The sequence below is a fragment of the Pithys albifrons genome, chromosome 4 (assembly GCF_047495875.1).
Source record: "Pithys albifrons albifrons isolate INPA30051 chromosome 4, PitAlb_v1, whole genome shotgun sequence".
In the NCBI taxonomy this organism is placed as follows: Eukaryota; Metazoa; Chordata; class Aves; order Passeriformes; family Thamnophilidae; genus Pithys; species Pithys albifrons.
In genome coordinates this window covers 27,274,942-27,301,868 of record NC_092461.1, presented here as the reverse complement: position 1 = coordinate 27,301,868, position 26,927 = coordinate 27,274,942, and the positions used below count along the sequence as shown (strand labels likewise).

At 38.3% G+C, this 26,927-nt stretch overlaps 1 protein-coding gene across 2 annotated transcripts in view; it reads right to left on the bottom strand.

Annotated features, from left to right (window-relative positions):
- Positions 1-26,927, bottom strand: part of TRIO (trio Rho guanine nucleotide exchange factor) — a 252,873-nt gene that overhangs the window by 56,575 nt on the left and 169,371 nt on the right. For both annotated transcript variants that reach the window (XM_071553704.1, XM_071553705.1), the window contains exons 30-34: positions 26,513-26,703; positions 23,605-23,706; positions 21,371-21,513; positions 20,678-20,777; positions 13,096-13,339 (exon numbers count right to left, since the gene is read on the bottom strand). In XM_071553704.1, coding sequence (XP_071409805.1) covers positions 13,096-13,339; positions 20,678-20,777; positions 21,371-21,513; positions 23,605-23,706; positions 26,513-26,703 — 780 coding nt within the window. The remainder of the gene's footprint in view (positions 1-13,095; positions 13,340-20,677; positions 20,778-21,370; positions 21,514-23,604; positions 23,707-26,512; positions 26,704-26,927) is intronic.

The window sequence follows — 26,927 nt, the reverse complement described above, 5'->3', positions numbered from 1 at the left end:
GAGAACAGTGAATTCTTTATTCAGTTCTGCCAACATCTAAATCTTACAATTTTAAAACCATTTTTTGAAATGATCTGTGAGACAAATGCTTCCATGATTTAGCATCCCACAGTTCTTACAATTTTGCAAAACTCTGCAGGACAACAGACCATCCAGACCTTGGAGCCAAAGCTATACATATTAAAATTCTTGAACTAAATAACATTATTCAAACCAATAGCAATTTTACCTACAATATGCATTTCCCAGTTAAAAAAGAAATAGAAAAATCAGATAGATTTTGCATACGAATTCTATCTTTGGCAAGTTAGGCACTCTGCCTCACACCAGACTAACATAATCAAGAAATTCAAGAAATTGTTGAATGGCAAAATGCATCAATAAATAAATCTGAGGTTGACTCTTCAAAGGTGAACTCCCATACTACGATGAAAATTCTGAAAGGAGTCTGACTCTGCCTTTTCCTCAGCATACAATGTGTCCACAGTTTAAATGCTTGGGGTACAGCTGTGTCACTAGGATCTGGTTTCTTTAGCTGCACACACAAAGATCATCCTGTTCCCAAAAAGCAGCCTCGCTGCTCCTCAGTCTCACAGATAACAGTGCTGGTCTGCAAGGAGCGGAATCATCACAACAGTGGCTCTTTGGACTCACATTCAGCGTGTGGTTTCCTGTTCCTTACTACCACCGCTGCCAGCTGCCAGAGACACTTTCAATTGAATCAGTCAGAAATCCTGTCTTGCAATGAATTGTGTGAACTCCCTTAATTTGGGATTTCCAAGAACTCCGTTCAAAATATTGGTATTTTTCGACCAAAAAATCCCCACAAAACAAAACCCCAACCAAACAAAAAACAAACTCAAACTTCAACAAATCACAGCCTAGAGACACCTCCAACGAAACAGACAGGCTATCTAATGAGCTGGCAAACGTGGAAAAAGTATTTTCTGATTGAGGGTAAAGAGGTATTTTCAGCTGGGTAATTTACAGCCTTCCCTTCTACATCTTGGGTAAAGCATTTGTCAAGGGCAACTGATACCAAGACACTGAAGTACTCAGGCTTTAATGAAAAATATTGGGAAATGAACCATGTATCCAACCATTCAGTCAGCAAGGCCAGGATCTAAACAAGTCCTTCCTGTCTCCAGCTTTGCAGAACATGCCCTAGCTGTTGCTCACGCCTACAGTAAGAAAGAATATCAAAAAGTCCATGACACAGTAAACTCTCTCCCATCTTAATCATTTGGTTATTATTTTCTTGGGTTTTTAACTCTGGTCTGTGCTGCAGCCAAGGGATTGGAGTCTGTGTAAGACTCCCAAGAATGAAGAGGTCTTTCAAAGAAATGATGAGATGTTCAGTGTCCCTGGTCTTCTGTTTATCTGGAAAAGCTTTGGGAAAATTCTGACTCCTCAACACAGTCACCACTGCAGCATGCCAAATCAGCTTGAAGGATCCCAGCCACTGTCAGCAAAACCACAACAAACCAGCTTTAGAAAATTCAAACAAAATCCTTTGGATGAGTGTAAGGAATGTTGTTCCACATACATTCAGTACTTAGCAAGGGCAGGAGGGGAGAAGGAATAGGCTATGCCTCATCTCTGCGCTGGAGAAAAACATAAAAAATGTACCAAGCAAGAAATACTTTTTGTCCTAATGAGATGAAGAAACATCAAATTTTTTACATTAATTTTATTATACAAGTCACCCTTCATCCTTCCCCTCCCGCCCCCCTTCATTTCCTGAAGGGTAAACAGTCTTTTGCTGTGACAAAAAAAATCTGGTCAAAACAAGGTTTAATTTTCTGAACTAGTTGTAAATGCACATACAAAAGTCCAGATTCTTCTTAACCTAAGTCTCTTACCTAGTTATCTTAAATAAAAATGCACACAATCAAAGACAAAAGAATATATTCACCAGAAGTACTCAGAATATTGAATTGTCCGCGAGTTAAAATTATTTTCTTTTAAGTCACTTAAAAGGAAAATGAATAGTTCTAGTTACCAAACCAGGTCATTAAAAAAACCCCAAACAAACAAAAAACCAAACCACAACAAAACCAAACCAAAAGCAAAGCTTTTAAAAACCAAAACACTGTTCTTGCTCTCCTTCTGCTAAAGTCAAATTGTCCAAATGCTTTTGGGTTGGTTACAAAGGGTTACATCCAGACCACCCCTCCTCCTTCTGTCTCTGCTCAATACTTTACCACAAGTGACCTCCATGTAACTCATCAGGTTAAGGTGCGTGGCACCAGGTATGGCAGATGGAGCCCAGCCACAATCCAACACCTCACTGCTTCTGAAAGCTGGAAAGGCACACAGGCTCTGAAAGCACCTGACTGGATTTCAAATACTAACATTTAACACAAAAAAACCTTACATAATCTATTACATTAAAAGACACTTTAGCAAAATGAAGCGATCTTCACAATTCCTCTGCACTACATCTAACAGGACAGCAAAACAAGAAATCCATCTTTTCTCCCTCCAAGTCTGGATTTTAGATGCTGCAATTTTGTGAATTATAAACACGGATTTGTTACTAAACAAATTTAAGTAATTTGGAGGCTAATTTTATCACAGGCAAAAGAGAAAGAAGGAGCAAAAAAATCCAGAAGACTGGAATTTATTATACATTGCCTATGAGATGTTAAAACACAGAAACACAATTGGGTACTGTCAAACAATTCTGCAAACATGAAGGTCTCTGCATTGTAATTAAGATTTTGTTTATCTGCTCTGAATTGTGAATGTAGCCTGATTTAACCCTGAAAAAGGTAAGACATTTCTGTTTGTGTTACACAGAACATGTTTTATACACACTTAAAAGAAAATGTGTTCTGAACCAAAAAAATAACATTATCACACAGTACACAGAACTGCAAAGAGTATACTTCCTACAAATTATATCATCATCCCTTACTAGAACTGTGAAAATGCAGTTAGGAAATAGCCACTCTAAGTCCATACACTTTAGATATTTCAGAAAGATACTACATTCAGTTAAGACAACAATGTTCCTCTAGGACAGCAATTAAATTTAGATGCAAGAAAATTGTTTTAATTGGCACAAAATTTTTCCACGTTCTCTTTTTCTGGTTAGTTCCTCCTGAACAAAACACACTATCACGGTAGAAGTTTTAGATTGCTAGTGATGTGAACTTCCTGAAGCATACAAGAAGAACTAAATAGCCATGCCTCGTGATGACAAAAATATGAAACTAGTATTCTTAAAAACTTAAACCTTCCCAAAAGGTAATAATGCTGCCTTTCAAAAGCTCACAATCTGACAAAACAGTGCTATCTCCTTCTGCAATTTAGAATGGCATTTGGCTTTATAAAATAATAAAATGCTCCTACACTCAAGACAAGACTGTCAAAATAGATAAAATACTTCTTTTCAAACAAAAATAATTACAGAACTGTAAATGCTTGTCATCACCCCAACAGCTTCAATAACAGAGTAAGGGTTTGTATTCCAAAACCAGCAAAAGATAATAAAATGCTACTATTATTAATTTACTCTAGTTCTGAGGACTAGAACTTCCACATAGTCTTATAAATATGATGTGAGTGAGCATTGGATTCCACAGGCTCGGCTTTCACTTAAGCAAGCAACCAGGACACCAGCAGAACACATCACATACCTTCAGGGTACCACCTGCTGTAAGCACTGCTTCTTTAGATGCTACTCAGACTTTAAGCTCTAAGTCACTGCTTTCCAAACTGACTCTGGCATGACTGCCACATCTTTAGGATGAAAGGATAAATACACCTAAGCCTGTTCTACTAATTCAACCAGCATTTAGAGTGCATGTACGTTGCACATGAGACAGTGAAAGAAGTTAGCACGGAATATTCTAGGACAGACCAACAACCAAGTCAGGCCATGATAAATAAACTCTTTAAAATAGATGAGCTACTGATATAAACCTTTTAATATACATGGGTTAATGACTTGGTGGTTTTCACCAATCAAGTCTTCCTGTTTAATAATGCTTAAAGAATACATAAATTTAGTCAGCCAGTCTGTGCCTGCCATGCAGGAACCCAGGGCTCAATTCACGGATGCAGAGGTGATGCTTCCTTGGAGGGACATGGTTTAGTGGTGACTTGGCAGTGCTGGGTTAATGGTTGGAACAGATGATCTTAAAGGTCTTTTCCAACTTAAACAATTCTATGATTCTATGCTTCAGCCTTTTGTTTTTACTTTAATTTAGGGGTTTCTAAACCCTTTCACTTACTATATCGTTTTTTGTTAGTGAGCTATGCTCCCTCTCATTCTTCTTCAGGATCTTTTTGATCACTACAAATTCCCTGCTTTTAACATTTCTAGAATCCTCTCATATTATTTATAAAGTGTAAAATGAAGAACAACAGCTTGAACTTAGAATTTGATGGCCCCATTTACTCCCATGTCCCTTAGGCCTTTCTGTAGAAAGCAACAAAAGACCATTCAGCTTTACTTGTCTCTCTTTCCACGTGGCTTCCCTAGCAGCTCGTCCTCCTTCAGTGTATTTGCGGATTCTAACAAGCAACCGGATTTCCCCAGACCCTGTGTTTAAGAAACCTCCAGGTCACCGATACTTTAAAGCTTATATTAACAAACAAACATAGGCCTAATAAGGTGCAACAAGAACATCTAGTTTTTCACAAGCAGAAATGCTTTTTATGATCCCTTCCCATTTCTTACACGGAATGAATATACCGGAGAGCAAAATCTTAAGCGTTTCTGATAGCCCCACAGGTACTTAGGGGAGTCCCAAGACTCCAGGAAACACTTAGAACGTAAATCCATGCTAGCAACTCTTAACTAAGTGTAGGATCACAGGATAACTCAACTTGCCAGTGGCCTCAAAAATTCACACAGTCCAACCTACTGCTCAAAAGGATGGGTCAGTTATGAGATCAGACCAGATTACTTGGGTCTTTGTCCAGGCTGCTCTTAAAAACCTGACATACTTTTAACCTCTTCTTGTCAGATGGACTATTTCAGCTGCACTGTTAATGGTTAACAAAGCTGGTTTACAAGCACAGGGATGAATTACTACAGGATTCTGATCATCAAGGGCAACTTGATAACAAGTTTACCTGAGACAGCCTTTAGTATTATGCCTGTATGTCAGTTATGCAAATGTCTTCTGTTGCTGTAGGGGTTAACCATTACACATCCATCCTAGAAAATGCAGACTGCAAATTTCTGCAAAGCATTATCAGTATGTTTTCCTGGGATTGTTAAATGTTTTTATTAATTTATCACAACAGCCTCTTTTACACAGTTTGCTCTATGAATTCCACTGCTTTTTTGTTTAACTTCCATGTTAGAGAATAAGGAATTCAAGTTTAGTAGTTGTTCTGTACGGAGAAAAATGTCTTGCAATTTATATTCAACTCAAATCTAGGAGAAAACACAAGCATGACCCAAATTGTGATTATACCTATATCAGTGAGTATGCACTCAATATAGAAGCAAAACATTGCACAGTAATGCCAACAACTTCAGAGATGACAAGGGCATCTGCGAAAAAGATTCTAATAGAGTGGTATTAAAGGATGCAAACACTTCTAGTTTAGCATGCTTAACAGAGACGGATATTTTACTATTTGATTGCAGGAAAAGTGAAATGAAGTCAATGGAATATATTCAGCATCCTCCTCACGAAAACAGAATTGGAGAAAGTTAGTGAGGCTCCAAATCCTGCTGCTTTCCTCTGCAGGCAGGGATCATGACAGATGATGGGATGCAATGTAATATAACGTGATGTGAGAATATCCCAAAAGGTACACAAGATCATCAGCTCTAGCCTGGCTCCTCAACAATTTTCTCCTCTCGACTAAACAGAAAAAACATAAATACTCCTCCCAATATCAAGTTTGAGAACATGAGCCACAGCAGCATAAATACCGGAAAACCAGAGAGCTGGAAAAAGAACAGCAGACCTTATGGACACTGTCAGTGTTATACAGTTCTGTGACAGAAAGAAAACACATCAGGTAAAATTACCCAGATGGTCCTTGGAAATGAACAGCTACCCCAGCTGCAGAAAAAAAAATACACTGATACCTCCTTTTTTTCTGTCACAAACAAGGCAGTTATCACACCAATATGACAACTTCATGCCTCTAGGAGCATTCTCTTGTCAAAACAGGTTTGCATAGCCCCACTCTCCCTGTCCCTCACCATGCTGAGTTGCTTAATCATTGATATTGAAGAGAAATCCTTTTTGTTGTTCTCAGGCACTCTTAGGAGCACCAGCTCTGATAATTTAACTAATCCAAAGCAAAATATTGGTAACAAAGACACCCTCACAAAGTAATTCTAAACACTTCAATTGCAACATACAAACAATTATCTCCCAGAATCATGGAACATGCTGAGATCATCAAGCCCTGCACAGGACCATGCCCGGGGGTCACACCATGTGACCAAGAATATTGTCCAAATGCCTCTTGAACTCTGTCAGACTCGGTGCTACAATCACTTCCCTGGGGAGTCTATTCCAGAGCCCAAATACCCTCCGGGTTAAGAAGCTTTTTCACAGGATATGATTTGAGTTTGCACTCTGTTCTAACCTTGGCTAGAAAAAGAAACTGCTGTAAAAGAAAGCTAATTGCAAGCAAAGTAACAACTCTCTTGGGAAACCTAAAGCCATCAGAATTGCTGGTTTATATCCACACTCTACCTCCCAAAGATCAGCTGTGCAAATACATCTGTTCTGAAGCAGATACTTTTTACACACCAATTTCCTTTCCAACTACCATATATAAGAGAAATACATTTGGCAGCAGTCTGGAACCAAAAGTATATTCAAGCCAGTATTATAAAAATTTCTTTTTCTCAGTTGTAATACCGAGCTCCCAAACAGGGCAAAATGCTTTCATTAGCTATGTACAAGAACTCCAGAGACAAATCAGCCACATACTTATGTTCACAAATAGAGCCAGCATGGGAAATACTGACAGATCTAACAAGTCTTTCTGGGCTGCTTTATGATAAAAGAATAATGCAGGAGTCAAAGCCAGGTTTATGCAGAAATCAATCCTGTGATGTTTCAAAGGACATGCAAACTTGACTTAGAGAGAACTCTTCTAGAAATTCAAGTTGTGAGATTCACTGAACTTCCTTGTCTAGTTTAAGACTGAATAACGCCAACAAAAAATTAATATAGATTTTACTGTTTATCAAGGCTGAATTAGAGTTTGGCTATTAACTTTGACCATCTGAAATAGTTTGTCTATAAAGCTCAATGCAAAGATCATGATCTAATGGAGCACAGTCAATTGCTGACACTTTATTTATGTTTATTTATGCTGAAACAATGTTTTTAACTGCAAATTCAACTCATACCACAAGGTAGAAAAGTCAGGATAGAGAATTCTTGTTTTACTTTATACTGCAGTTATTTTATTTATCTGGACTAAAGCATGAAAACATGTTTGAAAAAACACATACACACAACTTAAATTCAAACTATCTTTGCCACTACTAGTGCTTTTGGGCAAAATATTTGTGACCAAATGAAAATCTATGATTTATTAGGCTTTCAAAACAACTGATAACCATGAAGTTGAACTTCAGCTACTAAAATGCATGTATCTCTGCTCAGGCAAAAGTCTGCCTGATAAATAAGTTGAACTGACACTGCAATACAGATTTTACAATATTTTTGCTAATTTAAACAAGTGGTGTGTTAAATCCAACCAACTGCTAGGCTTTGCCTCCTGTGAGCTCCTCATAAGGCTTTCTATCAGCTGGTTATATTTGGATGGGCAGCTTGTTATTCGGAAATTTTTGAGGAGGTAATTGATTTGTCAAGAACCAGAAATTCTAGATTAATGTTTTGTGTCTTGTACAACTCCAACACACTCCTCTATATGACTTTCTGCATGCAATTGTTTCTGGCTGTGTACAACAGATTCCTTTCTGTGTGGTGCCTTGGAAACTCCAGCCCCTGCCTTCTGCCACCTGGCCCCAAGGCAACACGGCAAAGCACGTACCCTACCAGCTCATTGTCAGGAGTTACTTTCCCCTCTGGCCTGGGCTGTAACTCATTTCCTGCAGCTGCTATCGCTGTCAGCCAGTCTCACAGGCAGTGCCTTGGCTCTGAGCCACGGGTGGGGATCCTTTTTCCTTACACACGGCCCATGCTTTACTTGCCTGCAATCTCAAAACAGCAAATCTTCCCCTTCTACAGCCTCCCTCTGTTTGCAAGCAAACAATTGTTGCCCAAGTCACCCTACTTTTCTTCCATTACAACAGGGAGTCCCTGTTCAATTATCCAAACTGGATTCCCATTTCACTTGAAGAAATTCTGCTGCTGCTATCCACAGATTCCTCTTCCTACATTTAACAGTTTGTGGACGCAACCATAACTTGCAAAGCCCTCATAACCCATGAGATATTTTACCTTTACTCTCTCCCTTCCCCCTTTCCTCAAAAATTAATATTCTGAATAGGTCTCCAGTTGTGCAACAGCAAGCTTACTCAGCGTAACAAATTCAAAACTCTGTTTTATGGCCTCAGCTATAAAATATCTCTTTTCTGGGGAAATACCTCTAGATGACCGATGCAATTCTTCTCTTTCTTAACTGCCAAACAGAAGGTCCCTATACCAATTCAAGAAGAGCTCTGACACCTGCCCTGCATCACTCCTTCCCATCTTGGAGGTGTAGAAAATGGCTTACTACAGAGCTATTTGAACCCATTTGTCAACCTTTGTCTTGGAAAGCCATTTGGTCTTTCTTATTAGGATAGATTCTTTGAGAGAGGTTACAGTTGGAAAAAAAAAAGACTGCTGAAATAACATGTTCCTGTTTATGGCAGCAGTCAGGATAGCACCCTGAGAGTAAAATCAAAAGCCAGTATTCAGTATGTGAGTGGTGCGTGGTTTGGCACTATGTTCCTAAGACATCACTGACCTCTCAGATTTGAACAAACCTGCACAGATCCCTGGATTATATAACTGTATAGAACAGGCAGACATTGTATCTCCAGGTAAACAAAAGACCTCTGTGGCCAAGTTTTAGAACAAACAGACACTAACATGAATTGCCAGTTAGACATGGTCCCCCCAAAAATCCAGTAACTTGAAGACCTATAAATGTAATCCCCATGAGCAGGGGCTTGTTGTAGCCTTTGTAGCTCTCCCAATGGTAGCACCTACAGAAGGGATACCATGGACGGCCAGAAACTCTTCAGAAGCAGTCATGAATTTGGAAAAGAGAGTCAACTTGTGACCTAAATAGGCAAGATATTCCCAAAATTTTAAATTGCTGCAAATTTTTCTGAGTTTACATGTTTTATTTCATTACACTGTATCCTATCCCCTGCCCTTCACCCAAAGCCCTGTGGCAGTATAAATGCCCTGTAAACAAAAGACAACTGCATGTATAAAAGTGGATGTACCATAGAATGAAAAGAAATGCATGTTAAAAAGAGAAGCACCAAATAAAACAACAGGAAAATTCTTTCTCCCCCACGCCCCAAAACATGTGGGAAATCATTGCAAAAAAAATGTTGCCTTATGTATTACTTGCAAAAAACATGTTCTTCCAGAGCTAGTGATTTATTTTTTCTAGAGTGCACCAACTGTTATTCAGCCTCCTCACTACCCACTTGTTTCTCTTCTCCCCCATTATAAAAGGAATCTAGATTTTTAAAAACTGTATTCATCTGTGAACTGCACAACTTAATTAAATGACCCAAATAACTCACAAAAATAGATTTGATATCCAGCAGAGCAAGCAAGAGATCAGGAACCAGCAATCAACTCTTCCCCTAAATTATTATCCACTCGGTGAATGTCTTTTCTGTGCAACGCTTTCTTTCCTCATACTCTTAACAAAACATCAAATTTTAGAGATTGAAGATAATGTAAATGCATGTGTTTTTTTAACTATTGATACTGAGTAGATGCTTAAGATAATACACATTCCTAGAGGAGAAGTAACACTTACACTTGTAGGCAAATGACGAGGGTCATTTTTGGGGCTATCTTTTACCATGATAATAAAACAACATTACTTTTCACGGTTGACAGATTATACGTGGACAGACAAGGAATGACCAAGATCAGTTGTTAGAACTAGGCTTCACTGAACACACTTTCTCCTTCAATAAACTTGCATGTTATACTACTTTGGATAATAATTTCACATTATTTAAGACATAAATATCACTCAACATTTCTGTACTCAGTGATGGAACGTGGTTTGACACATAAGAACCAGCAGTCAACTACAAAAGGTTTACAATTTCAAAACTTTTAACTCCTTTCAACCTCTGATACGCCGTGGCTTTCCAGCTTATTTCTTTGGCAAATGGTTCAGATAAATACTGTTGAAAAGATCAAAACTGTAGGTCCACAGATACTGAAGGGAGTGCAAAACCATTCTCTTCAACAAGCCACCTGTATAGGCTAAGCATGCAACATCCAAGTAGACAACTCCACCACTTCTAATGGTGATCACCTCCTTCTTTTCCATAAAACCTGGCTCTCCCTCAGCCTCTCATAACAGCTTGTCATGTCAGACATGCAAAAATTCCAGACTTGTGTCTTCTGCACGTGGCTTTGCCCATGAACTGTACAAAATTACTCCAACCCAATATCTACACTGTGAGTCTCACATATGACATGTATTTTCAGACTTAAAAATTCCAGGGCAATATCCTATTTTTTCCAATCTCTCACAAACTCTGAAAATTTTACTGAATTATGGTCAAAAAAAGGAAAAAAAAATCTGTATCAAAAAGACTGAAGCTACAGAATCAAGTACTAGAAATCTAGGAAATACATTAAAAGTTACTCAGCCAAGAACATGGACTGCTGTAGATTATGTAAGTCATTCACTTGTTCTTTGTTACAGGATTTGGTTTGGTTTTTTTTAGGAATTCCTACCTCAATCAATGCCCACAATGAACAATTCTAAGATAATCTAATTGTTTTTCCATTCTTATGATTAGCATATTCCCCAATGCGTAATTTAAAGATCTTTAATTACATGCAGCACTTGAGAACGAATAATTGGTTTGTGGGATTGTCTGAGGGTACTTTTCACTATGGGGGGAAAAATAAAATCAAAGCACTCCACTGGTTTTGCTTAATTTTTATAATTACCCTGTGAAATGAACACTATCAAACTGTTTCCAAAAACAGAAGGTTGAGACCAAAGTGAAACATATCTAGTGGTTTCAAGTACCTTGACTACTCTTCTCTTCCCCTTCCCAGATTACTTAACATTATATAATAGTTTGCATGTTCAAGACAGTTCACATGGACTTCGGTTGCACGCACACACAGGAAACTTCACAAATTAAACATCCATCTCCTAGAGCCTGACACCCAGTAATGTGGGAATAAACAATTAGCAGCTGCTTCTTATCAGCTGGGGTTTAGATGGCATACCATAACATCCTGCAGGAACCCTGTGGCAGTGACAGAAGGCACTTCTGAGGCTGCTTTCAACCCTGCAAATCATGCTCATTCTAGCAATGACTTTCTTTTCTTCTTCAGTCTCCGTGATTAATACAATTAATTAATGCTCTTTATTCCAAAGCACCATGTTAAACAAAGTTAAATATCTTTAAAACGCACTGCCCCATTTTCCCCAAACAAATGCTGAAGAAAAGAAAGCAATACAGGTTATAGCCACTGGTTTGGTTAATAAAAGTAACCTCTCAAACAGAAAACCCGCTCTATCTGTCCCTCAGGAGTCTGATAGGCTCAATGGACTTCATATAATATATATATTGTCCACCACAATCTGCTTCCCCTAACGAAATTCTCTGCATTCAAAGGTGAAGTACCTTAGCTCCAAAGGAAATTAGATTTTTCAATTCTGTGAGTGTTGTTAGAAAAAAAAAATGTCGATATTTCCATGATTTCGTTTCCTAGTCAAAGGAAGAAGTGTTTTCGTGATACCTAACTAAATTTTCCAATTTTATCATCAGAACATCTGCAAGCTTTCCCTATCCAAACTGTTACAGGACACAAGGGGACAAGAAAGTATTACAACCATAAAGCTCAATCCTTCAAACTCCTCCCTCCTTCTCAATCACCCTGCATTCAGAAAGTTCCCGCTGTGCATGCCCCTAATGTAGGAAACACAGACTCATTCCTGTTTCGCTCAAGGACATTTACACAGAGTCTGAAAAAAACCTGGGAAAATTTGTAATAGCTAGAATTGACCAAATAATAGAAAAACACTGTGGCTACATTTATGAAAAACACTCCAAAACCAGAATTCTGTGTGCTGGAAAACAAATTTTCCCCAACACCACTTGTCTGCTAATCTTCTTACTCAAAATACCAAACTTTTTGGTAAAAGCATGTATTGGAATGCCTTTTAAGAAACTACTTTTCTGGTGTTTTTCTTTTTTTGTTTTTTTTTTAATCCACATTTCTTTCTGTTCACAGCCTGCAAACTCAAGTAGTTGCAAAAAAAGTAAGCATTTTCTCCAATAACAATCTACTCTGTGAGCCTGGGGAGTTCACAGAGCCAAAGGACTACAGCACACTAAATCCTTAAAAACTTAAAATCCTTAAAAAATCCTTAAAAAATCATCAGATTTTTCTTGCAGCCTTCAGGAGAATATTCTTTCATGTATCTGAAAAGAACCAAAGTAAGATTTCAGAGCTCCTCTGGAAAAAAAGGGATGAGTGTGCCACTGCCACTCCGAAAAACTCAGTTAAGTAAAATACCTATGCCAGGGCGTGTGGGTGAGTCTATTTACTTTTTCCAGCACTGAATCTGATCTTTCCATGACTTCTTACTGCAGGGTTTCTCAGAAACCCTTGATAATCCATGCTGGAGATTTTCTTCCCACCCCCCTTTCAGCATGTGTCAGGTACAGATTTTTCTATCTTTGCGGCTCAATCTAACATGATATATAACTCTTCACCAAGATATAATTTGCTTAAAACTCTTCCCTATCTTTGACCACATTTTCACTTCATGCTGCAAACTGCCAGCTGCTTATTCTTAGAATAGACAGCGTGGTTGCTGAAACCAAGACAGCTCTAGAACACCGGAATTGTTCTCCCCGTTACCTAAAACACATGCTGTTGACAACCAGACTTTGTTTCCATCACTTCTTACCTTTGTGGTTAAAAATCCCCTCCATCTCCATACTACTGCGAGAGTGAGCGATGCAGAGGGACCCGCAGGGGACCAGGCCTTCCGCAGCTGGGGACCGGTCAGTGGTACGCACCAGACACCAGTCGGGCTTGTCATGGGGCCTCTCCAGGACCTCCACTGTCTGCCCACGGCGGATTGTCAGCTCGTTGCTATTGCAGGCGGTGAAGTCATGGATTACCACCGTCAGCTCGCACCCACCAGACAACTGCGAGGGGGAAAAACAAGGAGAAGCCAGATGAATGCTCGGTATCAAACCAGCCGTCACGCACTGTTACCTATTTAGGACTCCTGGCAGGATTGGTATTTTGGATGAGATAGCAGGCTTCTGGGACTTTCCACAGCAAGAAGAGATCATTTCAAAACCAGGCAGTTCTGGCGTTTTAAACACACTTCTAACTCTGCTTGTCTCTGCCTATTGTTCAAAGCATACTGGTTGTGACAGTGCTGGGCGGAGGATTTAAGCAGTTTTTCTTGCTAGACTGCTCCTTATCCCAAAAGCTGAAGTAGCAGTCACTTCAGGATACATTCTGTGCATCATAATTTGCAACAAAAAGGTTGGATATTACTAAATACAGTCACTCATGAGCTTTGTTATCTTGTACTTTTAAGACAGAAAGAGGGATTTTTTTCAAATGAACCTACTGCCTTATTCCCACCTTACTCACAGTTTACACACACAGGCCACAAAATCACCCAGGACACATCATACACAATTATAAAAATCGGCATAAAGTTCTTCACATAAGATTCCCCAATACTTAGCTGTTCGATAGAAAATTCACATGGGCTTACAACTTCCACATTTTTGTTGATTCTCCAAATAAAACTGCACAAGCTTGAATTAAAAGCATGCAAGCTCAGAGTTTTCCTCCCCCTCTTCTAAAACTTCATTAGAATAACTTTGCCTAAGCTTAAGTTTCCTCTCTTTGATTGTTTCGTCTGCTTTGATGTAAAATGAAAATTATTATCACAACTTAGCAAAGTTCCCAAGATTGCTCAGTGCCAAAGCACCCATCCAACTTAAGGAAGCAGTCCTGGAATTCCTTCTCCTTCCATACATCAATGGCATTCCAAGCTACTTCAACTTTTCGTGTGTGAACATTTCTATAGCTCAGGCTGCTGCAGTGCAACATTCATACCAGATCTCAGCTGCTACTCAACTTCTGTGAATTCAATAATTTTGAACCAAGCTAGGAAACTCCTTCAGCTCGAGGTGATCCTGCAATGCTGTAGCTGACAAAGGAGGACAAATGCCCTGTGAGCGTTCCAACTGCAGCAAGTATAGAAGCATGTGCTACACCAACATACTGCACAGTTCCTGCCATGGTGTTTTTGACTGTTTAGGCTCTTGCATTGCTGCCAGCTACATCCCAAAAGCTTTAGAAAAAGGAGATAAGAAACTGCATTGTTTCTTATTTATCAGTTTTCATTACGAGCCTGGAACAGAAGCACTAGATAGAAACTTTTCTAGGATAATACTATTTGCTATCAAGCAAGAATTTTAGAGCAAATTTAAAAAACAGCAAAATCCCAGCAAAAATCAAAGGATAATTCCAACCTTCTCTACCTCAAGTCTGCGACAAATGATGGGACATAATTCTTAGCAGATGGCCTGCAGTAACTCCAGAGCTTTCCCATAGTATCTGCCTGCTAATCTCATGGCTATCCTTGCTTGTGTGTGCTTACAAAGAAGGCAAAGTTTTCTTGGGGGAATGCTGGGGCCAGGAAGGGCAGCAAACCCTCATACATCTAGAGTTTAAGGAAGATAAATCAGGCTGTACACATTTAGATCCAGGCTAAAAATTAATCATATTGCTTCTACTCTGCCTCTCCAGACAGACCCAAATTTATGGGGACCCAAAATTATAGGGGAGGGGTTACATCTTCAAAACATGCTACCTTCTCCCTCATTAAAATGTTTCCTGTTCCCTTACACTCTACTATCTTAGTCTTTAGTTCATGCAAAACTATGCCAAAGGGGGAAAATAAAGAGCTTTCCCCTGTTTTCTGGTATTGATTTATGTTACAGCCTTCCTCAGACAAAATCAGAAACAATTGAAACCATCTGTATGCCTGATGGGGACTAACAAAAAAGCTGATGAAGTATGACTTCACAGGGTGTCCAGTGCAGACCAAATTTTTCTCAGGAGGTCCATACCCCAACCAGAGCAAGCACCAAGACAATAACAAGTTGACACTTTCCAGAAACTGCATCTAGTCCTTGTGTTTTCTCCTAAATACCTATAAGACTACATCCTTGGTGCTCTGTTTACTTTTTTGACACTTCACTTCTTAAAAAATAAAGATTAAAATATATTTTTTGACTGGTGGAATGGTCATGTGTTTTGATAATATAGATGTTCTTTCTTCGCCTTCCCCTAATAAAACAACAAAAAGTAAGATCTCAGATTTTATCTTCTCTAAGCATTTTATGAAATATTAAGCTAGAGGAAAAAAAGTGAACAAAGGCTGTCAGTGGCCATGTCAGAAACAATAAAAGTACAATAACCTCCTAGTTTTTTAGACTGTGTGGGAATCATATATCATAGCTGTTTGGTATTCCGCTGAAATTCAATATTCAATCACACTTCACTACAGTGTGCAAGACAATTCTTGCATGCAGAGTAGTTAGATCCACACCGTGCTCAAACATGCACTAATGCTGTTAGATGCAACTTAGTGCAGGACTTCTCCACTACTGCCTAACACACTGAAAACAATGATCTCTCTACCCAGCACACATGTACATCCTTTTGGAAAGCTGACCAACACAGCACTCACCAGTTTTCCCTTCTTTCTCCCTGCTGCTATAGCGGTTAGCAAACTGCTTTCCTGCTTGTTTCATTGCTCATTTCTCTCCATAACACAGTTTCTGAAAGCAGTTTCATCTTTCACACTGATTAAATGCAGTTGGACAGCAAGGAGTGCCTGTGATTAAGCGCACTGCACAACAGCTGTTGTTGGACAGCTTTGGCAAGGCTCTCTAGGCTCGCTGGAGGGAAGAGCAAGAGGCACAGCAGAATTGGGAGACTGACGTGCACTGAAGGGAAAAGAGTTACAAACCATCTAAATCCAAATTTAGGCTGAACAAAGGCTTTATATACTTTATCCATCCTTCTCAAGAAACTGTTTATGTAAACTGAATTAATCATGCATGATAAAAATAAATGATGCTATGTCTGAAACATGGAAACTGGAGAGACAGACACAAGATGAGAAACTAAAGCCAGACAGAAACAGAAATGCAGATTAAAAAAGGTGCAAGGTTTAATTAAACAGCTTATCATGGGACATGGTGTCTTGCTGTTGCTGAAATTAACCTTAACCATCTATGTTCACCTCTCTGAGGCCTTTAATCACTGTTGCTGGTAGAGAGAAAAAAGCCCTTAAATGACACAAACACACACACACTCACTGGTTGAGTACATCCTTAGCATAGGTTTGCTGAAGTCAGGGACACCACATCAAGAGTTCATCTGCTACCACTACCTGTGAGGATCACTCATGACCAGATGCACAAAAGCCTTTACATCAGGCCATATAACCTCCTCTCAGGACTGCAAACTAAATTTAATGTCCCATGGTAATTTTACATTAAGGAGAAGGGAAAGCAAAGAGAAGCTAACAAGATTTCTCAATTATTTCAAGCATGAAAATCTTGAATTCCCTTTTGAAATGGAAACAAGTGGACTCTGGGAGAAGAGAAATGGGACAGAGAGAAAGTTCTGTCTCAGATAAAGAGCATTTTGCTTTGACCAGGTAGCTGTTCAGACTTGGTTTGTGACTCTGAAAAGAGGTTTATACTCAGAGCCATGTCTGCTTTTTCACTAACATTTTTTTCTACTGATAGGAGGCTTTTCTTTTCTGCAGACTCACAGGCAGAATAAAATACATGGTTGCCTCCTGCTGCTTCAGTCCTTTTCCTGTTTTCCAAAGAACTACTCACAAGCTTAAAGAAGTATGAAAATGAAATACAACTTCACATTGACACTAGTACAAACTGTTACCAACTGGGCACAAAAGACAATGTCTTAGAAGTAAAATGTTGCTCTACTGACCACCCACAGCATATAGCATGAGAGCAACTATTTAGGATCACAATCTATGACAGTTCTTCCTCTAAAAGCCTCCCATCTTCTCAGCTACCAAAATACTAGTTTGGATCATTTCACATTTCTACCAGGTCACTGAATACAAGCATGAAAAAACCTATCAGACCTACATTGTTTCCTTCAGCCTCCCCATTTAATTTTCTACATATTGGATCAAGTTCAAAAGACAATGTTAAAAATCAGATGAAGCTCTGAGGCTAGAAAGTGTTGAAAGGCCAAATGAATGGGCCAAGAACCTCTTTTTTTCCTTAACCACCTAAAATGCTGGCTACACAGCTATAGAACATGAATGGAAGGAATACTATGAAAGGTGAAGAGCAAAATATTTACTGACTAGGGTACAGTAACAGCACTCATGCAGAAAACTGAGGTGCTTTGATGGAGCAGAAATCTCTTTCTCAAAACCTTTGTATTTGATTCTAGACTTCATTATACCTTCCAATACTTCAGGATGGGTCAGAGCTATGGATATATTTAATATATCTTGCAACATGAAGATACATCCCATGATAATAATAATGGGCTGGAAAGGGATCTAAAATTACCTAATCCACTTTCTTCCTCTAAAGCATGATCAACTACATCTGTGTGAATCATTAAAATTTATCCAAACTGCCCTCAAAAAACTCCAGATATTGAGATGATTAAGGCTTCACAATTCCTCTGGCTCTGGGGTTTGACATTTTCATACCCATAAAAATATTATTGTAACATTTTTAAGAAAGCAAGTCCTTTGATTTCTTCTCATCCACTGAAACACAGATAACACACTGTTCTGTAACTCTGTGTGGTTGCTTTTTACACACTTGAAGACCGGAAGTTTTTCCTGCCTTTTTTCTTTAGACTTATTAGTCCTACCTCTTTATCTTGCCTTGTAAGTTATGTTTGGTAGATGTCTAATCAATTATTTCCTTCTTTTGCTTAGAGCTCTTCCAATGGACCACTGATTTTCTAAAATTTGGACTCAAAACTGGATGGACTCTCTCACAGAAGCCTTACAAGTGTTGTGTACAGAATGAGGACTCTGTGTCCTGCAGCTCAGCATCCTATTTCTACAAGCCAATATATTGCTGCTTCCCTCGCCCCCTCAATTGCATCACACTGTTAAAACAATAAACAGCTTGTGAGCCTCTATAGCTTCTCAATTATCCTCTCAAAAGCTGTTCAAGACTCTCACTGTTTTCATTAGTATTCAGCTATTTCTACCTATTCACATGGCTTAAACATGTTCTTATTAAATTGCATGGTATTTTGCCAATTAATTTATCCCATTTGCCAAGATGACTCTGAATTCCAATTCTTCCTTTCAATACAGTTTTCAGATGACATGAAGCTGGGATGTATATCAGCTTTATAAACGTATGATCTATTGCACTGAAAAGCAGTATCACAACAGTAGAGCCAACTATCAGAAGTTACAATTCTAGCCTAAAAAGCAAGGCTGTTACTGTTCCCTACTAATTTTTATTTTGTATTTTTAAACAGATTAAATTTTTCCTCTTCCTAATGTATTTAGCAAGCCACAACTTATAACAGAAACATGAAATAAAGCTACCCTGCTAATTCACACACTTTTAAAAAGTGCACAAATAGTAATTCCTTCTTTACATGTACAATACATGGCATAAGTAAGTTCCAGGAATCTTCAGCTTGTCTTTCTTGTAAAAGAAAAGTCTAACAAAAATTTTATACACTAACATGAGAACTCAAAAATATTTTAAAAAGATTACTACAGTCAGTAATTACATTTACAATCTAATCTTTCAGGAAAATATTGAAAAGCATTCTCCATTTCCCATTCTTCCATAGGTTGTTGATGAGACTCCTCCTCATGTCAGACCGGAAAACAATCCTGAGGGATGGCCAATTTTCTTAGCAATTCTCACATATTGCATGAAATATTACTGTGAAGGACAACAGGAGACAATCCATGCAATTCACCACAGTAAACAGTACATCACAAACAACTGAAGGCTGATGGCTCTGCATGGCAGGGATGGATTGCACCACCTCCATTTGAATTAAAGCACAATCCAGCCAAGCTGCTTGAACACAGCTTGATGTCTCAGCCAACAATCAGGGAAATCAGAGAGAGCATGTCTTGCTTCTGAGTGTGATAGATCATCTAAACTCTTAAGAATGCATAAAAAAATCAACTAGACTGTTTGCTAACATACAAAGCACAACTTTTGTAAATCACTGAGTAGGAAAGTAAGAATACAAAGAATAAAACAGCAAAACAAGAGTCATCAAAATACTTTTTTTTTCTCTAACCAACTGTTTTTCTCACAGGTATGTTTAGAAGAAGCCACCATCACAACTATAGACCAAATTCGGTGCAAATGCACAAGGTCAACACACAGGCTTTTTTTGACAAATACAAGCAACCTGAGCACCTTATACTTCCTTTCTTCTGTCTGCTTCTTTACATGGAAAAAAAAGTCAAACTACAGATTTTGAGTGATATATAAAAATACAGAAAACTCACTGAATTCAGTTGATGATGGGAAGGGTCAAAATATTACTCTGAGAACCCATCCACTCAGTTACCATGTAAAATACTGGTTATTTATTTGCACAGTTTGAATGGCTCCTCAGAACAATTTTACTGAAGGAGGCAATAGGCCAGAAATCCCTAACCACATTTTCAAATAATTTGCTGGGCAGCCTCAATGTTTTAATTCATTCTTCTGTTTGACAAACTCCTATTATCCATCTCTACCTCCCTCCAGAGTCCTAGACCTTCTCACTTTTCAGAAATCTTATTTCAATTCCAAGTCACACATGTTTCATAAGATTTTTTATTCTTTTGATGCCTATCTTTCTTCCACCCGGGAGACACTCTGGCTGTGTATCCTCATGGTATAACCCAGCCAGAATCTATAGGCACAGGAGGAGGAAAGGAAACACTACCCCTAGGATCATATGATACAGTTGCAGGTTAGTCCTGGGAGATTTCCAACAGCTTTCATACAGAAAGTGAACACTTACTCTCTAAGCCATAAACACTAGAAAATACTTTTCCTTCACAACAGTAACTGTGTGGCATTCACCAGCCCCAAGATAACACAAAAAGCAGATGGCATACTTTCAGAGGCTGAGACTAACATTAAGAAAAATTCTGTGTATCAGTACCAAAATTTAAGGAAAATAAAACTTTCTTTTTTAAACTGGGTCAACTCTGAACAAACTGCAGAACAGAGGAGACCAAAATTGTTGCGGTTTTGAACAAACATAATTTCTTTATGACCTGTTAGATTTAAACAATCACTGCTGCTACCCCATGGTAGGAAGGTTATTGTAGACAGCTATTTTTAAGAGATACAATATGCCCCTCCTCTCTGAGGGTGCTAAAGACTAATCTTGGTGTTAACTCATGCTAAGGGATGAATCATTTGCTGTCAGAACAGAGCAGTGTCTGGGGAACTTACCTTATCGCTGTCTAGCGTGTTCTGTGAGGTCCGTGAGGCAATTGAAATGGTATCAGGCTGGCTGCTCCCATCTCCCTGACTGTCCAGGTCCTCGCCATCTCTGCAAATAAATCAGTTTGCACTACAATAGTAGCACTGTGTTTGTAATGTGTTAGTTCCCTACTTGCAACTCAGAAGGACTGAGACACTCCTAGACAAAGTGGCAATGGACACCAAATAAACCAACTGATGCAAGAAACAAATATTCAGTGGTTAATACTTTGTTCAGTACTGTATGAGAACAGATTGATTTGCTCAAGGTCTACACCATGTAGAATTAAGGCAATCAGTCAGAACTAGGGGAAGAAAGCTGCACAGGCACTTAGCCAAAGCTAGCAAGTGGGACACTCAGAGCATATTTCAAGCTTCATCAAAGGAAAACCAAGAACCTGAAACTACAATGTACACCTATCCTGTACTGCAGTTCCAAATCCCTTCTGCAATGGCTGAATGTACACTAGTCAGAGACTGTTCCGAGCAGAAATCTCAATATATTCAGCATTGCAGGAAACTGTAAATTAATGATAAGATAAAGCCAGAGGAAATTACTCTCACTTTTGTCCAATTCACTGAAAGCCATTAGAAATTCAACACTACAGAGGAAAGAGTGCTGTTGTGCACAAGAGATCTCTGATTATTTGAAATACTACTTACCTTCTTCCTTTCTGTTTTGTTGTTGGTGCGGTTTTGGGGATGTGGATCGGCTCTTTCAGCGCTCCTTTCAGATGAATGGTCCTTTCTTGTATCACTTCCCGGATGTGTTTGATCCAGTCCTGTTTATTCTCTATACTGGATGCCTTTGATATGCAAAAGAAACAAAACCCCACAATGGACTATTATAGCAGAGAAGATCCACACATATAGTCAATAGAAAGAGGAAGGCATACAGAATAACTTTGTGAAGGACTTCTGAAAACCTAAACAGAGAAAAGGAAATTCTAGCTAGCTGTCTTAATTCTGAATCACCAACACTATTTTTCACTTCTCAACACTACTACTATTGTTTATTTAAGAAACATTTTAACTTGAATTTGGAGTCCACTTTTATAACTTAAAGACTAAAAGACTGTGTGCATCTCATGTGAGACAGGGTGGATTAATATACTTCAAGAATTCCAGTAATAACATCTTGAACACCGGTACTTTAAACTCACAGTATGTAAATTAGGTAAATTCTAACTTGATATAACAATTTACTCTTACTGAAAGAAAAATTAATTTTTACTGCAGCACATATACTTCCACAACGTATTTCATGTATTGCTCCTCCCAGTTTTTGATACATATCTCAAGGCAGAAAGCCAATTTAGGAATTGTATTTTAATAACTGCCTGCAACAGATCTAGTTTTTGAAATGCTCCAGAAATTACTTCATATACACCTGATCAACTTGTAATTTCATTGTTTAATCCAATTTAACACTGCACCTGAAATGCTATTAAATATAAAATTTATTTCAGATCTAAGGACATCATCATATATGGACTCCTACTTCTCTTAATTACTGTCTCCTGAAATAACTGGTTTCAAATACATCATAAATATTTCATATAACATAAATATTTAATAAGCAGGGATTCTAAAGGGATGAACAAAGTTGAAGGAACAGATGAATAAGTAAAAAAAAAAAAAGAATTTTGTTTTCTTTTACAAAAAGAACATTTAGGAAAATAAGCTAAACATGATTTTTTCAAATCTTTTATTTAGTTTTTCATGGAAGTTTCTTCTAATGTTAATGAGCTAAGGAAGTGCTTGTTTCCAACCTTCAAAAACAAACAAAAAAAGTCAACAAACTTGTTGAAGAGTTTCATATATTGCACAAATTATCTAAATATCCTATGCTCCAAGTAAAGCACCCAACAGGAACACCCTAAAGTGATCTTATGTAGAGAAGCCTTAAATAAAAACACTTATTCTGCTCTACTCTGGGAAGATAATTTCAAGCTCCAAAGCACTGTTTGTAAAATTATGGAGTATTAAGACCGAAAAAAGTCTAGTATTTATTAATGTTTTATTTCCTTGCATTCATTGACTGCTGCCAGAAAACTAATGTGAGCTTTTCTTAGCCCATAACTCACAAGAAAAACGTATCAATTTGAGTAGTAGCATGTAAGTTTGAGGTGGCATTACTGAATATTCACTAAAAATATACATGAAATCTCAATTTTAATAATAGGTGTATTAACCTGTACAAGGCAAGATGAACTTTGTTTCAGTTCAACACAGCTAACAGATACAAAAGAAAGGTTTCAAAGCAGACACATTCCTAAAAATATGTCAAATTACCCATTAGCTGGTTATGGTATTTCAAACAGTTCTCCAGTTGAAAAGTAGTCCCAAGCTACATACCATAAGCAAGGAAAATATGATTTAGCCATTCTCCTAGTTAGGCAAAGAGCACTACTGACACCTGCAATTTGTCCAGACACAGAATTTATAGGCATTGCATGCACTTTCATCCAAAGGCAAGTGGCTTCAGAAAAACTTGTAGTCCACAGAACGACCTAAAAAATCTTCTGCAGTGTTGATTTTCCGCATAAAATTATGGGTCATGAAAAACAGCATCACCAACAAGCAGCAGTGACCTGAGCATGAAATGTAACACTGATGCCATCATTTCTATGTGGCATGAGGTACCCTGGGAGCCAGTTGCTGAAACCTTCAAGCTAAAGAAGTCCATGGCATCAAACCTCTCCCTCCTATGATTTGTGAAATCAAGATTGTTTGATCCTTCAGCTGACAACATAGACTCTCCTCTGCCATCAGCGTACGTAAGGTAAATATATACACACCACCACCTCTGCACACAAAAAACATCACTTGTTGCCTTCCCAAGTATCAACAACAAGACTTGGTATATACTGTACAAGCACATCTGCTAAAATTACCTTGAGAACAATTTTGTTATCTGAAGTTGGTGTCCTTCCAACCCATAGAGCAAACTTGCAGGGGTCTCCTTCTACATGTTCTGTGACACCCAGTTCAGAAGTCTGGAATTAAGAAAAATTTGTTAGCCTAACAAATTTGTTTCTTTCCTTCTGCTATTGAAAGAGATTTTCAGAAGCTTAAAGCTAACTCATGTGATGGAGAGAATACTTTATTATGGTAGGGATGGTGAGGTCTCTTCAAAAAAGGCAGAACTGCAAGCTTAACAGTTTTTTCTATAAAGTACCAATAAACAATAGCATTTATAATCTGAATACCAAATTGGTTATTTTCATTTTTGGACTTGACAGTAAAAGCCTTATAACTCTAAAAAAGATGCTTGGCAAAAAAGAAGTTTTGGCTTCTCTCCCTGTTGATTTCCATTGGGGAACACTTGCTATTAATTTTCGTGTTTTCTCTCAGATAAGATACACTTAAAAATTCTGAATATCTTCTCAATCGCTGATTTTTTTTCTGTCAAATAAGCCTTTCCTAGTGTGTTTCCTTCCCTCTGAAACAGATGAAATAACTCAGAAATGCAGTTTCCCTGGAGAATTTTGTGAGACAACTACATTAACAATCAGTCTTTGGGAATGTTCTAATGTCAGACCTTAAGAGCTAATTATCATCCAAAATGTTTTCACTGGAACAAGACCTCACTCATGTGAATTTGTTTCCAGTTAAACAACACATACAGGCTTTGCTCCAGAAAAAATGAGAAATATAGCTCAAATTACAAGAACCCTCACTCCCAAGCAGCTGCTAAGCATTCTTAAATGGTTAGAAGCTGTATAATTCCCCCTCATGCACATCATCATTAGCACATACAGTTCCTTACAAGAGACACTGGATATGCAGCACCTGAGTAAAGGTAACTTTTTTTCTTGTATCACTTTGACATCAGCTTGGTGGTTTTTTTTTTTGTTTTGGTGGGTTTTTCTGTTTTTTTTTTTTTCTTTTCTTCTTAGTTTTTTTTTTTATTTCTTCCAAACCAACACATCCACCCTTTCAGCTTTGTGATCTCTCTTTGGTAAAATGGACTCTTCTTTACAGAAATACTTAAAGGCTTGTGATGCGTTTTAAACTTGACTCACGAACAACTCTTATGTGTGTTAAAAAGCTTTTAAAATACTTAATCCAATATTACATTATGCAATTCCAAGAAAAAAACACCCTACTGTGCTGCTCAATACAAAGTCTGAATGAGCAAGACAGTACAATTTTTAACACAGTTTATTTTTTAAAGCCTAGCAGATGTAGAAGGTTGGTACACCCATAAATATTAATTTTACAAGGGACCACCCAGGGACAATGCAGTAGAGGCCTGTACAGACAGGAGGGGCAAAGTTGACACAGGTTGTTCACTGTCCCTCTCGGTGCTGGTCTGGCATCAAGTAAAACAAGTGGGAAGGAGTCAGGTTCAAAGCCCAAGGTAAGGAGGTTGGCCTGTGCCCAGTATGTGTTGAACAATACAGCTCTCTGAAAAGGACACTGTAAATGCTAAAACTCTGCATGTGGTCCAAGGATAAGCTCACAGAATGTATTGTATTTTAAAAATGAGGCACAATGAGAGTCTTCAAGATTTTCACCAGTTTCTCCAGGACCTAAGACTACTACTAAATTTCTTCCAGAGGAACTGACATGACAGGCTTACAAGGACTGATTTTTCAGCTCTCCTCTCCCATGTAATTCCTTGGCAGCTGTTGTTACCCTACAGTACACCAACATTTTTTGGTATTTCAGGTTCTTGAGAGCAACAAAGAAAGGTGTGATCAACAAAACAGCTGCAGCTGTTACCCTCTAGCTATCTTGTATGAGGAAGGAAAGCAAGTATTGGAAATGAAGTGACAGAATATGCAAAGTAAGATATGGAAAAAAAGAAGGTTTTTCTGACCAGCCTGCTTTACCAGTTTGGATACTGAAGTGGGAATGAACGAAGGAAAACAACCAGAAGCATGGAGAAAAGACTCAGCATTTGTACCATGTAGACCTAGTCACATATTCCAAAAGGATCAAGAGAAGAAAAATGTTTTCTAGAGTGTGATTCCAAGGAAAGTAATTTCAAGTACTTGAAGTATTTGGTATAAAAAGCTAATCTTGCCTCCAACAGATGCAGAGCAAGCCACCATGGGAGGTTGTCTTGCCACTTGGCTAGCTACATTTATGGAGTGTGAACACTGCTCTCACCCAGGTCACATCCAACAAGGCAGGAAGGATATGAATTCCAGGGACACATTTTGTAAACCATACATGCTACAGATAAGGAAAACAGGAGTAGAGGTTTGGGGTTTTTTTTTTGGTTGAGAGGAAAAACATTTCCACCTTTACATCCTCTCAGTAGACCGTAAGTGCTATGATTTTGTTTACAAAACTTGCAAGACTACTGGTGTCAGCAGCCATTCTGGAACGAATTTCCTCAAAACAAAGTTTTTGCCTTTCCCAATCTGTATGTGCAGAATATCCACTAAAATGAATCCTTAACATGAATATTACTACAACAGCAATAATGAACAAGAAAGATGAAGGCAGCTTGTCAACGTCTTCTATCCTTCTGCTTTATACAAATAAGCCTTAAAGAACCAGAAATTTACACACACAATTAAGACAAAATCAGTCCAGCCCCATATTGATTTTCCTTTGATCTGACACACCAAGATTGACATATATCCTTCAGTGGTTGCTTTGACCCTACTCCTTCTCCTCAAAAGCAAGACAAAGCAGCAAAGTTGAAAGATTCAGTTTACATATTCCAGGGCTGTTCTTCCAGTGCACTGTAATAAAAATATTCAGGCACATTTAAATCAGCTGATCTTAGCTGGAGCCTAGTCTAGACAGTTTTGTAAATATGATCACTTGTCCTCCCATACTTACAAACAGTTTGCTCTTGTAAATGTATTTGCTCCTTCCACTTGAGTCCTTTACTTCTTTACTGAAAACCAAGGACATCTCAAAAAGGAAAAGGTGCCTCTCTCTTCCCTTGCGAATCAGAGTTTTTGGGTCCCACACTTGGAAGGATTCTTGAAGGATGAGCTCTCCCTGAGATTCAATATTTTCATCAAAACCTAAAAACAGAGCGAGAGGAAAGGTTGACCATGAAAAGGTGATAGATAATACAAGGAAATTAAAAAGCACAGCTTCTGCTTATTAAGAAATACGATTTCTTTCCCAAATACAATACAACATCTAAAAGATGGAATTCCAAGGAAGCAACACTGAAAATGAGACTTGATTTCAACACTACAATATACTAAATGCAACTGTAGCTCAAGTCTAGTTCTAAATTTAG